Raw genomic sequence first — 14,641 nt, 5'->3', positions numbered from 1 at the left:
TGTACATGTCTGTGGAGGCAGCAACCACATTCCATTCTTAAGGAAAAACAGAGTTAATTCAAAAGGTTAAATCAAACTGCAACGTTTTTTTCCCCTCGAAAATCCTAGCTCAGATGAGAGCAGTGTTAGCAACCCAAGAAGCAGGAAAAAAAAAAAAAAAGATTTTCAAGACTACTCGCACATCCTGTACTCTGAGAAACTAAGCTCTGGGTTTTGTTTTTGTTTCAATTCCTCCCCACCACATTTGCCTTCTTTATTTTCTCTTTGTAAAGTGTCTCATAGTTTTGATTCACTCAGAGCTGAAGTCCATGGAGAGAGTGTGACACAGTGGGACGGATATGTACACCCCGCATTAACACCCAGCTGCCAGCTCTGGGTAGGGATCTTTTCCAACTCAACCTGGCTACTCCACGACTTTTCCAACTCTCTGTTAAAAATTAAAGCAATATTCTGTGCACTCTGCTCTTCAGACAATGGCAGAATTCAACGCAAACGTTGATTTTGGACCTGGTCTCCACCTTGCTGGGTTGGAGTTGGCCTGATCTTTAAGGCTGAAAATGCTGGAAGCCAAAGGCTACAGCGCATCAGAAAGAGAGCTGCAGTCTGCAAAGCCCATCCAACATGGATGCCCACAGACATGTTGAAACCCCAACCTTTCCATCTGCTAAAAAAACAGGAGTTGATGGAGAAAACATCTCTGTGTCACGTAGCAGAGGTCATGCCTCATCAGCCCTCTCTCGTGCAGCACACGGGACTCTCAGACTTTCCCTTCCAGAAAGCACAAAGGAACCACAGAGGAGAGTAATGGAACCCCCCAAACCACACCAAATCCATGGAAATGAGTTTTTAATGGATCCAACAATGAGCTCTTCTGTAGACATTTTGTAAGAAAATTGAAAACATGCTAATAAAATGGCTATCATGTTCCATTTGTGAGGAAAGTTGGCCTGCCTACTTGCTCTACTCATGGAAAATGCAGGAAAGCTCCCTCCAACCCAGAAACTCGAATGAGATTCAACAGAGTGAAAAACAGAGCCTTGTCTTCATTAGAAAAATTGGAATTTCATGCTGTGGTAGCAAAAGACTAGCACTAGGGACATAAGTAGCATCTAACACATCACTTTACAAATGCTAAATAGAAAGGGGCGACTACAAAGAGGTGAGATTTCTAATTAGAAGATTTGTTCTTCCTTGGCAGAATCTGACTCCTGGAGACGCTGAAGACTCTCAAAAAGGATCTACCCTGGATGGGTTTGAACAGAGCCTGTTGCACAAAGCATGCAATGCCTTTCACTCCCTTGTCTGGTGTTTCTCTGAGCACTTCTGGTATCTTGTATGTTATCATCCTGGAACAATTTTGGATGCAAGACACTTATTCCTTTTGGGGCATTGGAAAGCATCCTGGGTGAGGTGCTGGCATTACATACTTCACTGATAAAGGAGCTAGCTTAGCATTTTGCTATGCAGTAGAGGAACGGCTGTTAAGAAAATAAATTACTGTCAGAGAACAACTAAAATTATGGAAGGAATATTCAGTCAGTGATTCCACCTTTAAGAACATGCCATGGAATTGTTCCCTCAAGTGTAAATTTTATGGTTGCTTCCAGGATAATTTAAAAATGTCACTCTGGGTAACAACCCTCCCATTTCCCTACGATTTATTGATAAAGGTCTTTGTAGCAGGAAGATGTGTCTGATTTCAGCTTTGATGTTTCCTTTCTTCATTTTGCACCATTATTGCCAGGAGTGCTTTCTTGTGTCATCCTCAACAGCTCTTGTCTTCCAGCAGTGTTGAGAAGTCAGCTGGATATAAGCGTGTCCTTCTCTCAGTGCTCACACACTTCTCATTCCCCTTGCAAACCTCAGCAGATCCTGCTCTCTTCCACTTTCTGCGTAAGCCAAGCACAGTATCTACCATAAACCGGCAACATCTGCCCTCCTTGCTCCTCTTTTCATACAAACACAACACAAATGCAATCCTTTGGCACTTGCAAAGCTGGCCTTGTCTCCAGTGCTGGTTAAGAGAGCAGCCTACCCCTTCCCCACCCTCTATCCACCCCCACCATCACCGCTATGTTTCATGCTGCTATCTTTCCAAAACTGAGCAGGCAACTCTCTGTGCCAGAAATTTCTCATTTTATGTTGCACAGCCCCAAGCTCAGGAACTCTTGATCCCTCAAGCTGCCTGAGAACACAATTAACAAAGGCATAAAATAAGCCACTATCCCATTCATTAGAGATGAGCTGCAGAAATAACTCTGGAACTGAGCAACCCTGGACTTGGAGAATATTTAGGTTCAAATCCAAACTGGATGTCATGTGCACATTTTCACATTTTGCAGACAGAAAAAGGACATCATTTTCCTTCTGGGCTATCAAAATTCATCCAGTGGATCCAGCTGCAGCTCCCTTGCATGCTTGGGAGGTTAGGACCTGAGCTGCCTCCATTATCAGCATTAGATGATCTTGCATAAGAAAAGCATCTTTATTCTTCAGGGATTCAGGGACTGAAAATGGAGCCTTAATTCCAGGTGCCATTTGTGTTAAGAGATAAGTATCACTAGGGGAAACAAACAACATTATCTCTCCTCCTGCCTATTCCCACCAATAAACAGCCCAAAGAAGATTAGTGGTACATGCTGCTGCGTTAATGAGGCAAACGTCATTAATCAGCAGACACAGTGACACAGGCTCTGACCTTTGGCTCAAACACAATCCCATCTGCTGACTTCACTCCCCAGGAGGAATCTTCTAAGCAGAAAATACAAGCTCCTGGGAACTAGGGAAGAATTTGATGTAGACATTTAATCTAGTTTTAATATTTCCTGGATGCTAGGCTTGGATAAGGAATCTGAAAACAAGAGGAAACCATCTCCTCTTCCTAAAGCAAGATGGTCTCAGCACAAGCAGAGAAATGACTCCTTTCACCAGCTATAAAGTTAGCACAAACAGACTCGACAAGCGAACTCCTGCAGCTTTGAGATTTTAGGCTTGGAGCGCACCTGGATAAAGAAAATATCCTCTTATGGTTGTGGTTATTATTTTGACTAAAACCCTTGGCTCAGTGAGGCGCTTACTTGGACTGATATAGCTCCTTCGGCAGTACAGACACTTCCAGCAAATCAGGAATTCAGTGCTCTATCAGCTGTACCAAACAGTTCGCTCCTGATATATCAAAGCATGCAGCAAACTCTGAGACAGGGCCCAGATCTTCCCGTGTTTAGAAAGCGTTAGCATCAGATGAATGATAGTGCTCGCTATCCCCCATTCACAGAGTTTTCATGACCCCCATGGGGTACATGTCCTAGAGGGGTGCAGTGATAATCCAGACAAAGGTATCGTCTTCACCTTCTGACTGCCTGGTGGGGACGGGCTGGTGATTCGTGTCTGGGAAACAAGCCCTCAAAACCAAAATCTCAACCTTGTCCATTTAAAGCATCCCTCATGTTTAAGTCATTCTCACAGAAGGACCCCTAGGTCAGTAAATCATACCAAAGAAAAGCATCCTCTTTTGGTGGTCTCCTTAGCGACTGAGGTAAGATAAGTGATGGAACAGACACTGTAGATGCTGGACATGTCTCTTTTTATGGCCACATCATGCTGCTTTTGCAGGCGTTCTGGGAAGTGGGGACTCATGCAGAGGCCCCTCGCATCTGGATGACAGATTCAGACAATGGATTGTTTTTAATCTTGGAATATAGGAGATTCCAGCTAAACTGATTTCATATGTGCTCTGCCTGGTCCCCAGCCAGCACGGGTGAGGCAGACCAAGACAAGAACAACTTTTTTTGTGTCCTGAGGTTGGGCCCATGGTTCTAGTACAGTCCAGCCTTAGCCCATTGGCCAGCCAAAACACATGGGACATCATTGGGTATGGGGAAACTGGTTCTTCACGTGATATGCATGTAAAAAGGCTGGTTTGGATTCTACTGGTTCCAACTCCTTGGATGCTGGAGCACTGCAAGAAACTTTTGTTACAATTTTAGAAAGTGTTGTGGCATCCTGCCGAGGAAGATCCACTGACACAGATGTCTTCTCAACATAAAAGAACATCCATCTCCCACTGAAGGATTAGCCTCTGTAGCTGGTGTCTCATTTTGGAAAAGTTTTTCTGAAGGGCTGAACCCAGGTCACACAGCATGCACTGACATAGAGGCTACTAGAATTATCCTAGCAAGGAAAATGTCTGGATTGCAGGAGGGTGGGGGCATGGGAACAGTCACCCGTGTGACTGTTCTCCCAACAGTCACCTGTGAAAGGAGCAGTGATACTCCTTTCCCTGAGAACTGACTGTTGGGAGAAACCCCACGGGACAACATATGCTGTCAAACCCACAGTGCCATGGGAGTGGGTTGCTGTGATGCCGCCTGCTTTAGAGTGCTCTCTCTGTGTAACTGTGCTACCCGGAAACAAGTTCCAGAGGTTAAACGTGGATTCTTGTGCATTCATCATCCCTTATCTTGGTTACAACAGAGCCTTGGAGAGGAATAAAAGAGAAGTGGAGTGCTTGAAGCCCAGCTAGGTGGGACGCAGTTATACCAGCACAACGAACACGTTGTATCCCTAAAATGGCAAACACAGGCCAGCAGGGTTTCATTAGGGTATGTGGGAAAGAGTTTTAACAACCAAGGCAGGAAAAGTTTAATGCTGTTTTCCTTTTCATTTGCCAGATGTTTGGAAAATACAACAAATGTTTATTCCCCTACTTCTGAGAGGTGCAGCCTGCCTGGCAAGGTATGCATCTGGCCCACAAGAACTGCTGCAAAATGCTTGGGGAGAGCGTGTCCTTCCTAGAGAGGTCTGCACACCTCTCTAAGATGCGAGAGCAGTCATAAAGGAGCTGCTGAGATTGGACCTTACGGAACTGGAGCCAGACTCTCATGAAGAGGGCTCAGACTGGTGTCGCTGGAAGCGTTTAATATACTGACTGCAACTCACCCTGCCTGTGCTCCACGCTTCACTACGGAAGTGTGCGCCTTACGGCATGGACCAAGACATTGTCTCTCACTATCTAGGCGAGTCCTGAATTTCACCAAGTAGTACGAACTACTTTCACTAAGTAGGACCAACTCATACCAAGCCCGAGACCAAAGAGCAGTTCCAGGGGCTTCCAGAAGTAGACAGAGTTCTGCCTGAACTACCAAAACTAGTCTTAACATTGTTAAATCTTCACCCCCAAATTAAACTAGTCCTCTAGTCTGAGGATCAGGCATTTGGCCATTTCTAAGCAATTTCACTAACCACCTGGAAAGCATTTCCTTTGGTTAAATGACAGAGCTCTCTGCCCCTCCTTACCAGACTCTGTCTGAGCTGCTGAGACCAATCCTTTCTGTTTCCTGCAGTCCTGCCTGCAGACGGAGATCTGACTGCTGACACTGCAGATCAGCTTGCCCACATGTTCAGAGCAGAGTTGCACCTGCTCATCTGGGCAAGGCATCTGGGGCCTCCGTTGAGCTCTTTTTAGAAGGTAACTAATATTTAAAACTCCTCCAACTTCTGTGCTGAGGAGTTTCTGCAAGTTCCCTTCCATCAGGTCAGGAACTTCTCCAGAGAGTTGGAAAGCTGACTGGACCGCCCAGGCTGCCCACAGCGCCAGGCTAAGGCTGATGCTGAGAAGAGGCAGACTGCATACCCCACTGCTTGGCTTCAAGGTACAGTAGCTCCTAGCTACTGCTAAGGCAGTAATGCTTCAGAGCATCCCTAGCTGTAAGCACGAACCATGCCTCTGAAGCACTGTATCATTTCCAAGAGAGATGTTGAGGCTGAAAACATCACTCCAATTTACAACTCAGCTGAATACGAGCAAGGTGCATCCTACAAAGTAACGAGAAGGACAGGAAAACCAGGCACAGCAGGCAAGCTGTCTTCAGACAACCCTGGATTGGAGGGGGAAGGTATGCTTCCTCTGTGGGGCTGGGACAGTATCAGGCCTCTGGCTCAAAGGAGGGATGCTCACAGGCATGCTGCTGACTGGCATTTCATGTCTCTAATACCAAATTTTCATTTGTGCCTGCTTTGTACTTTGGACAAGGTTCAGGTTCTGGCCAACATGTCAGTTTGGAATAGTATCTCCAACTCAGTGAAGCAACACTGCATTTACTTGCTCCATACCCTCATCTCATGGAATCAGATCTTCTGCAGTGGCCTGAGAGCCATCATGTTATTTCTGGTTGTCTTAGTCCATTGCCATCCCAGCTAGTCAGACTCCAACCACTTTGCCTTCCTTCCAGTTACTTTATTGAACTAGAGGCAACAAGTTGCAAGCTACAAAAAGATAAATATCAAGTGTATGTAAGGAAAATATTCCTCACCATGACAGTGGTACAACTCTGGGACAAGAGCCCCAAAAGAAAAGGCTTTGAGTTTTCAAAACTCAATCAGACAGAGCAACCTGATGTGGCTTTGAAGCCGGTCCTGATCTAAGCAGGAGGTTGAACTAAAGCCCTCCAGAGGTCCCTCTGTTCAGTGAGTTTGTGCTGCCATTAAAATATCTTTCAGAAAACACCTGCATGAAAAAAAAAACTCCTCCTTCTAGTTTAAGAGAAGATCAGACAAGCTCTGTTTCTCATTTCGTTACCTTGGACGCCGGGAAGCAGATAAACAGATCAGAAATTCAAATTGCAGTACATTTTCTAACATGCCTTGATGCTTGCAGTACTCCCTCCTTCTTGGAAGCTAAGATCAAGGCTGGTGCAGAAGCTCTTTCACGTCTCTACTTTGCCAGCCTTGGAGAAGCCCCGTGAGCAAAGAGATTCTCAAGTTTTTAAATGCCTTGTGCTCTCCGAGTATATCTGGAACCCAGTGCTGAGCAATTTGGTGAAGGCATGCAGAAGTCTGCAATCTTACCTTCACATCTGTGGCTGGTCTCACTTTGCTTGTGTCCCGCGGGGCATTTGCACTCATAAGAACCCACTGTGTTGATGCAGTTACCACCTTGACAAAGGCCAGGAATGGCCTGACATTCATCCACATCTACAGTAAGAAGCGCAAAGATGTTAGAAAGCACAGCCTTTGCAATGTATCAGTGCTCAATCTCAGCATGGTGGGAGTGCTTTACATTTCCTACTGCAATTACCTACCAGATTACAAGAGAGAAGAGGTGAAGGAAATAAAAGTATTGCTGGCTATCTATGCCAGCAAGAGGGAGGCAAAAGCATAGTAATGTTTCCCAAAGCAAACATCCATGCATCTACACCCTCGTGGCTCATTCCAGGCAGGCAGCTGAGTTGAGGATGAGAGTTGATTTTGTGGGATGTTCTCCTGCAGCCTTCAGAGAGCAACATCTGCTGTAGCATAGAAAGGGGAACCTACGCACTGTAAGCTTTTGCTGTTCAGCCCCACCCCAGGAAGGCTCATGGGTGGTCTTCTCCTCTGTGCAGGGGCACTGTGCTTTCCAAAGCACCTCACGAAGGCCTCAGTACTTGCTGCTAGAAAACGGCACACTAATGTGCTGCAGATATTATTTATACTCCTGTTCTGCTTGCAGTGAGTGACAAATCTATTAAATAGGCCAAGCTCTCCTGAAGAGATTAGGGCCATAAAATGCAGATTACAATAGACAGCAAGAGAGTTCTCCTCTTCAGCCTTCCCAATGTTATCCTACAGACACTGGCCAATGCGGGACTTAGACTGTAATTTTGGCATTTGACTGTGGCAGCTAAAGGCTGAAATTAGTTGTAGATGCAGAAAGGAATTCATGCAACTCTACACGGAGGCCCCTGCAACCCATCAGTGGGGAGAAGCAACAGGAGCTCCAGAAAGGCTGCCAATGGGATCTGCTGATGGGAACTCAGTGGACTATTCTGCTATTTTTGTCTCGGTGTCCTAGACACAGAATGCAACCTCTACGCATATGATTTATGCACATTTTACTTGCTTGTGTGATCTCAGACGAGTTATGGCTTCTGTTTTGAACCAACAATACAATTTACAGAGCACCAGTCACTTGATACAAGTGCTGATCATATTCCAGTGTTGGGACAGAAGCTCCAACAACAATAGCAGCACCAGAGAACAAGGGTATAGGAAGGCTGTAACTTAGTTTTAAACCTGGAGAAACACTGGCCTGATTGACTACATCTTGCAGGATAGCCACAGCATGGCCAGAATCTTTAAGAGTGTTAAGATGATCTTAGGCGATCCCACAAGAGAGCCAAGGTCCACAGTGATGCTCTGGGACATACAATGACAGATTTAGCAAAGTTTATACAGAAAACTATTCTCTGTATTGGGGCTCCTGGCAGTCATTCATCACTCGCCCATTCAGCACACATCAGGATAGATAAGGGAATATAAAATCCTTTAGATGTTCATGGCATTTACCTTGGCAGGCTCCAGTACGAATGTTGGGAATGAAACCTCGGCGGCAGGGGTGAGGTTGGGCAGGGCACATCTCACATGGGTGACCCCAAGCCCGTCCAATGGTGGCACAACACATGGTCTTGGTGCAGACGATCCCACTGAGTTGGCCCTGGCACATCTGGTTATTTACTTGGCTAAAGCAGGGACCAGTACGATAATCTGAGGGAGAACAACAACATCCACAGGTTAGATCAAGACAGAAACACAAGATTTTCTGTCTAACACACAGAGCGCCTATTGCCCCTTTCTACCAGCACAGCCGTTCAGGTGCAAAGCCAACAAGTTCTGGAAAACAAAAATCTGCAATCATAAAAGAAAAAAAAAATTAAGAACAAGCTGGAGACTAGTAGTGGAGGTGATGACCTTCTTTCTGCTGTTCATTTCATCTGATCATCTAGACATTCTCCAAGCCAGCTCTCCCTGCTCTCCCTCAGGCTCATCCCAAGAACTATACTTATTCTATTCCTTCAGTCACTCCCTTTAAGTACTGGCACTAGAATGAACTCAAAATATGAAGTCAGGCAAAGAAGCAATTTCAGGGCTGCAAGTCCACCTCTTCTGTGGAACTACTGAGGTCAGCAAAGCAATCAAAGTGTGTTGTAGTTAGGGGCAAAGGTGTGTAGGGAGATGACGTGGTACAAGCATCTCATGGACAGCCTTAGGGCCTGACAGTCTATGTCACATAAAGTTACAGGATGATAGAGATACCTTCCTGCCAGATCACTTCTACTTGTCTTGCAAAGGAGGAGTCCTAGATCTCACCCAGAAAACGTTCTGGGAGAGAATTTCCAAGCCCTTCCCTGTGATGTCTACTGTAAATGCCACAAAGGGATCTCTATACTCTCTGACAGTCGCTGTAAAGGCAACCTCCTGCAGTAATACACATCATTGTCACTCATTTCTTCAATTTAACTCTTAAAGGTCCCCTGGTAATTTTAACTAGATCTTTAAAACCCAGATGCTGCAGAAACAACCAGCCTATTTCTCATTCCCAGCACGGATCCTCCTATCCCTTAAAACCAAAAAGATTTGGAAGGGCTTGTTTGCACTAAGGAATGTGGTTTTGCCACTCTCTGGGCTCTCATGACCCTTGATTAGGGATATTAGCACAGCAGGCATTCATCAGGAAACAAAATTCTTAAACAAGAGGTTTTTTTTCCTACTACTGGGAATAGATGATTGCATGCAAGTCTTTGATCTCTGGCTGGAAAAAAGGACCTTTAACCACGTTATTGTCAGACCAGAAAATTCCACGTTAACTGTCTGAGGAAGTTAGGTGTTGGTCAAATAGCCATTATTTCAGATAGTTTGGCTGAGATTTGTAAAGTTGCTTATGGAATTTTGACGCTGGAGTGCTCAATAACTAGTAATTGACTGTGAACCCAAATCCCTGCATCAGTACCCAGATTAACCCACAGTTGTCTTTGCAGTGAAACATTTGGATTTGACGTGTGAAGCAACAAAATCTTGTGTGGAAAGTGGTTATACCTAAATCTTGAGCCATGGGCAGCACTGGCACACACATCTAAAGACTAATAGTTCTGTTTCCAGAAATGTCTTAGGATAATACAGACACTCGACAAGGCAGACCTCGTTGTCCATACTCCATTTCTTGGCCTGCAGTTCTCAGATATAAGTCTTTCCACACATGACCTTTGCAATCAGCTCCCTTCTTTTTAAATCCTGACACACACGTGCAAAGAATAAGAAGCAAGAAAAAAAATCATTAAATAGATGGTTCGAGACAGAAAGCTTTCTCCCATAGGGTATGTTTGCATGACAGCCACATCAGCAGAACCTACATTTGCATGAAACCATGACAGAGTGCCTTTATCCCAGGCTGTAAAAGATCATCTGGAAGCACTGGTAATTACTGCAGGCTTTAAACTGACAACGCCTGTGCTGACATGCCTTCCTCACGCCTGTGGCTTGTGCTGAGTAAAAACTGGGTGAGATTCACCTGTGTTGTAATTATCCCACCTGGCATCAGGGTTAGCATAAGCTATACGGAAACCACACGACAAATCCTCCTCTATCTCTGTGAAAGAATCAATTAGCACAATAATTGCTTATTTCCAGCTTAATACTGCCTCTGATTTGTACTTCTTGAGAAGCTAGGGGCACAGTCATACTGGAAAACTAGAAGTGTCAAAGAAGTTTGGTCTGTGGATGTCACTGAGAAGTAAATATCAAGAGGGACTTCAGCAAAAAAAAAAAAAAAAAGGGCAATGATTTTGAAGTTACATCGGTATAAAGATGACATGATCTCATAAAAATGCCTTTGTGTGGAAATCAGAACAGAAATATGTACTATATTTACAATGGTGAGTTACCAAAGAATCATCTTTTGATTTTTGACCCAAATTTTAACAAGGTACCAAAGCACATGGTCTTCATTAATGTCTCCCGCCATGCCAAGTTTAATGCTTTAGTGTGTTCTAGCTTTTTCCTAGAAAAGAAAACAACAAAATTTGAGTTGCTTGCTCACCTCTTGTCTTCTTCTATAAAACTGAAAGGCTCTTTTCAAATTTTCAACCTTGAGGGAAAGACCAAGGAGAGCCCTTTATAACCACACCAGTGAAAAGTACAAATCTGCTCAACAATGATACCGAAAGAGCTATGAAAGAAATTGCTTTGTGATCGTATTTCAACGGAGAAATCAACTCAGTAACAGACAAAAAGGCTAACAGACTGTTCCAAAGTATTAGAAGAGGACTAAAGAACAAAAGAGAGAGCATCATGACTAAACTCACAGTTTGCGACCATCCTGAGAGCTGCTTGCAGTTCAAGCCCCCAGCTCAGAATTAGGAAAGGATTAGAAAGAGGCAACAAGGATAATCAGAGGTGTGGAAGGGCTTATGTATGAGGAACAGCTGCACTGCTTAGCAGTCCTCAGTCTGAAAAAGAAACACCTGGAGCAATACCTGATAGCAGGGGACAAAAACATGAATGACCTAAGGAGGATCTGACTTGCAGAGCCAGAACCAGGAAGTATTGCAGGCCGATAAGAATTAATGCTGGCTGAAAAGAAATGGAGGAAAGTGGTTTTCAGGCAAAATATAAGTTAAGGGGAATTCTTCTACCAGAGGATGTTTTGAATTGTTAAAGATTCTGAGCTACAGGTGCCTGGAGCCCAGGAGTGTCTTACAGAGGAGGATCATATAGGATTGCCCTGTTCCTATACTATTCCCCAGACATTAGCTTTTGGATACTGCCAGAGCTCTGAGGCACAAAGTCATTTCAGGCAGAGGCCCTGAATCTACACTCTTACCACTTTGTAAGCCATCTGGGCAGTTAAATTTTAGAATGGGTTTTGGTTCAGCACATTGTAGCCGGACTCTCTGTGTCAGATAACTGTGGTTAGGCGGGCCGCAGAGCATTTGAATGTGGCAGTGCCCATGTGCTTACAGTGAAATATCATACATTTTATGAGCTATTCTGAAGCCTTGTTAACTCTAGGACAATGCAGAAACACCTAATAAAGAGGATTTGGTTTCCCCCTTTTCTAGTCTAAAGGGAGCATGGAGAAGAACATGTGTCTGATGTCATTGTGGTGTGTACTCACAAAGGGCTCTGATTGACTTAGGAGGTCAGACCACATAAATGTATAACCCAAAACCAAGGTACGGCAGCACCGTATAAAGAAGAAAGGGGTAAACTTGCACCTCCCACGTTGTCTCACAGTGCATGGCTGGATGCACTACAGTAAGAATTCCTTGAGATTGATAACGAAAGCATAATTGTAAGGAGAACACCCCTTTTTAAACAAATAATTGACAAAAATAGATTTTCATATGTAGATTACTTCTTTGGAGGGAACGAAGCCAAGGAGATTGCAGTCTGGAGTCCAGAAAGCCTGGCTGCATTCCAGCTCCCATCTGTTGCTAATTTTAATGGTCAAATTATTAAATTTTTAATGAGGCACCAATCAATTTTTATTAAGGAAATATGCACACTCAGGAGATGTCTAAAGCCCTTTTACAGTCTATGTATGGGATCCCATCTTCCAGGAACCCTGTTGCAAGTAGTTGCTCTTCAGAAGTTTGGTCTTTGCTGGTACATCTCTTGGAAAAACAGAGAGGAGGTGCCTTCCTCGCTGAAAGCTGAGATTTCTTCCTGTTCCCTCTTTCAAGCTTACTCAGGCTTACAATAACAGTGTCCAGTGGTTGAACATGGATGAGTTCCACCTTTCCATCTGCAGGTAAAGTTCTCACTAAAGAGACTCCAAGAAGTACTGCATCAGGCTTTATTTTGGGAATCAGTCAGACTCTCTTCACCTCCACAGAAGAGATTTTTAACACAGCATGGCTATGCATATCTGGTCCCTTCCCAATCACTTCTAGCTGCAAAAAACATGTCGGCTCACTGCCTGACTTAACCTCTCCAAATACAGCTTTGCAAACAGTAAACACTTGGCATAGGACAGACATCAGCTTCTCTCCCAGCATCTATCATCAGGCTGATGATGCACTGTTCTCATTTTTCTCTCTTCCCTTATTAATTGCAAAGCAGACTGCGCTTAGCAACCTGATCTGTAGATTTCTTATCGCCGTACAGTTGGATTAGGTTACTATTCGTGCCTACTTTTCTTGAGCAGGCAGCAAAGAGAGCACTCAAATTGCAAAAGGCACCGAGGCATCGGGGTTGAAACATCAACGTGTTTGCATTAATCACAAGAAATGTGACTCCTTGCTATGCTCTTTGTTTTCAAACCCTCTCCTCCCCCCACACATGGCTTTGAAGGACCACCTAGGACTAGGGGCTTTTGCAGATGCTGCAGAGTCAGGCTGGGCCTACAGTGAGTCTTATCTGCCCCATCCTGCAGCCAACACAGGCCTCAGATGTGCTCAGAAGAGGAAGCGTAACAGGAGTAGACCTCATTCCTAGTTTCCATGTTTAGCTGGTTGTTATGGAGATCGTTAGGAACTCCTATAGCTGATGAACGGTCATTCCTAACAATTCCAAGCCGCAAACCGTTGGGGAGTTAATGGGTAGGATCTATGCCATCACCAATGCTCTTACACTGAGCCACGCTATTCCACTTGCAAACAGCTTCCTGAAAATATCCCTGTAGACATTTTTAACTTTCCTAATTAGTGTGTCTAAGATGTAAGTGCGGGAATGATTCACGGTTGCTCTGGACATCTGTCTTCACCCACGTGCTGCATGGAGTCCTGCTGGAAGGGGTGCGATGTTAAAGTGCAGTAAGTGGGTTCAAGTACTTCTGATTGAGCCGAGCCAGCACACAAAACCTCGTAGTTTCCCCATGTCCACTACTTGGGGTGCTGTGCTGACCAAGGATGCTGCCCTGGTTTTGCCTACCTTACTTAGCCTGAGTTCACCTTGCCAGAACCTGTCTCACCTCCTACAAGAGATAATAAAGAACGATGCACTACTCTTTGCCAACCATGGCTGTAATTTATGCCAGAAATGCAACTTGGACTCATTAAAAAAGAATAATCAGTTTCAGACTATTTAAAATTACCACTCTGAGGCTATCAAACATTTATATACAACAGTTGGAAGGCACCTTCTCTGTTGCTCAGTTTCCCCAATGCTAAATGAAAACAACAGAAATCTTTTGTAGGGAATGTTTCCCCGGCATATACAGCATAACTCAACGCAGGGAAATGTTAATTTCAGCAACTCTGACTGATTTCTTTGAAGGCGATCCCAAACTGAACACTTCTATAAGCCAAGGCGTCCTTCATAAGTTTTGTAACACCTGATTGAAACAGTACCTGAACTTGAACTATTTACAACTTTATTTCATATCTAATTTAAATTACTGCTTTGCTGTAGGAGGGGGAGGGGCACTTAATATTTTACTCCTTTTTAATGGGCTCTTACTATCCCTTTGGGAAAATTGGTAGTTTTTGACAAAGAACTTTCGAAGAGAAGCATTTCATTTGAAAATTTTCACAAGAAAAAGTATAGCTTTCCCAGCTTCTGTAACATCCATCTACCCAGCGGGGTGTCACCAAGTAAATTAATGCTTGCAATGGGAATTCAGATCCCTGGGCAAAGATGCAAAAGCAGGAACAATTGCACTACTTTCCTTGCTATTTCAATCAGTCCTAGAAACACGGATACGCCTGGCCCCGGCCGTGTAAGCAGATCTGCAGAGTGCAGGCTAAGAGGAAGGTGAAGGGGTTGAAGAGCTCTCCTCTGCGCTCTCGGCGTGTCCCTTCTCTGGCACCGCTGGGCTGGAATCCCCTTGTGAGACAGGCCGTGGGCTGGGTGAATTCCTTCTTTACAAAATTAATAAATAGAGCAGCAA

At 44.4% G+C, this 14,641-nt stretch overlaps 1 protein-coding gene across 1 annotated transcript in view; it reads right to left on the bottom strand.

Annotated features, from left to right (window-relative positions):
- The window catches only part of LOC104476163 (fibrillin-2), a 109,990-nt gene that overhangs the window by 57,535 nt on the left and 37,814 nt on the right, over positions 1–14,641 (bottom strand). Inside the window, exons 6-7 of the mRNA XM_086767064.1 lie at positions 8,323–8,520; positions 6,847–6,972 (exon numbers count right to left, since the gene is read on the bottom strand). Of these exons, the coding sequence (XP_086623190.1) occupies positions 6,847–6,972; positions 8,323–8,520 (324 nt within the window). The remainder of the gene's footprint in view (positions 1–6,846; positions 6,973–8,322; positions 8,521–14,641) is intronic.

Source organism: Chlamydotis macqueenii, chromosome 26 (genome assembly GCF_036417535.1).
Source record: "Chlamydotis macqueenii isolate bChlMac1 chromosome 26, bChlMac1.mat, whole genome shotgun sequence".
In the NCBI taxonomy this organism is placed as follows: domain Eukaryota; kingdom Metazoa; phylum Chordata; class Aves; order Otidiformes; family Otididae; genus Chlamydotis; species Chlamydotis macqueenii.
This window is presented reverse-complemented; position numbering and strand designations above follow the sequence as displayed.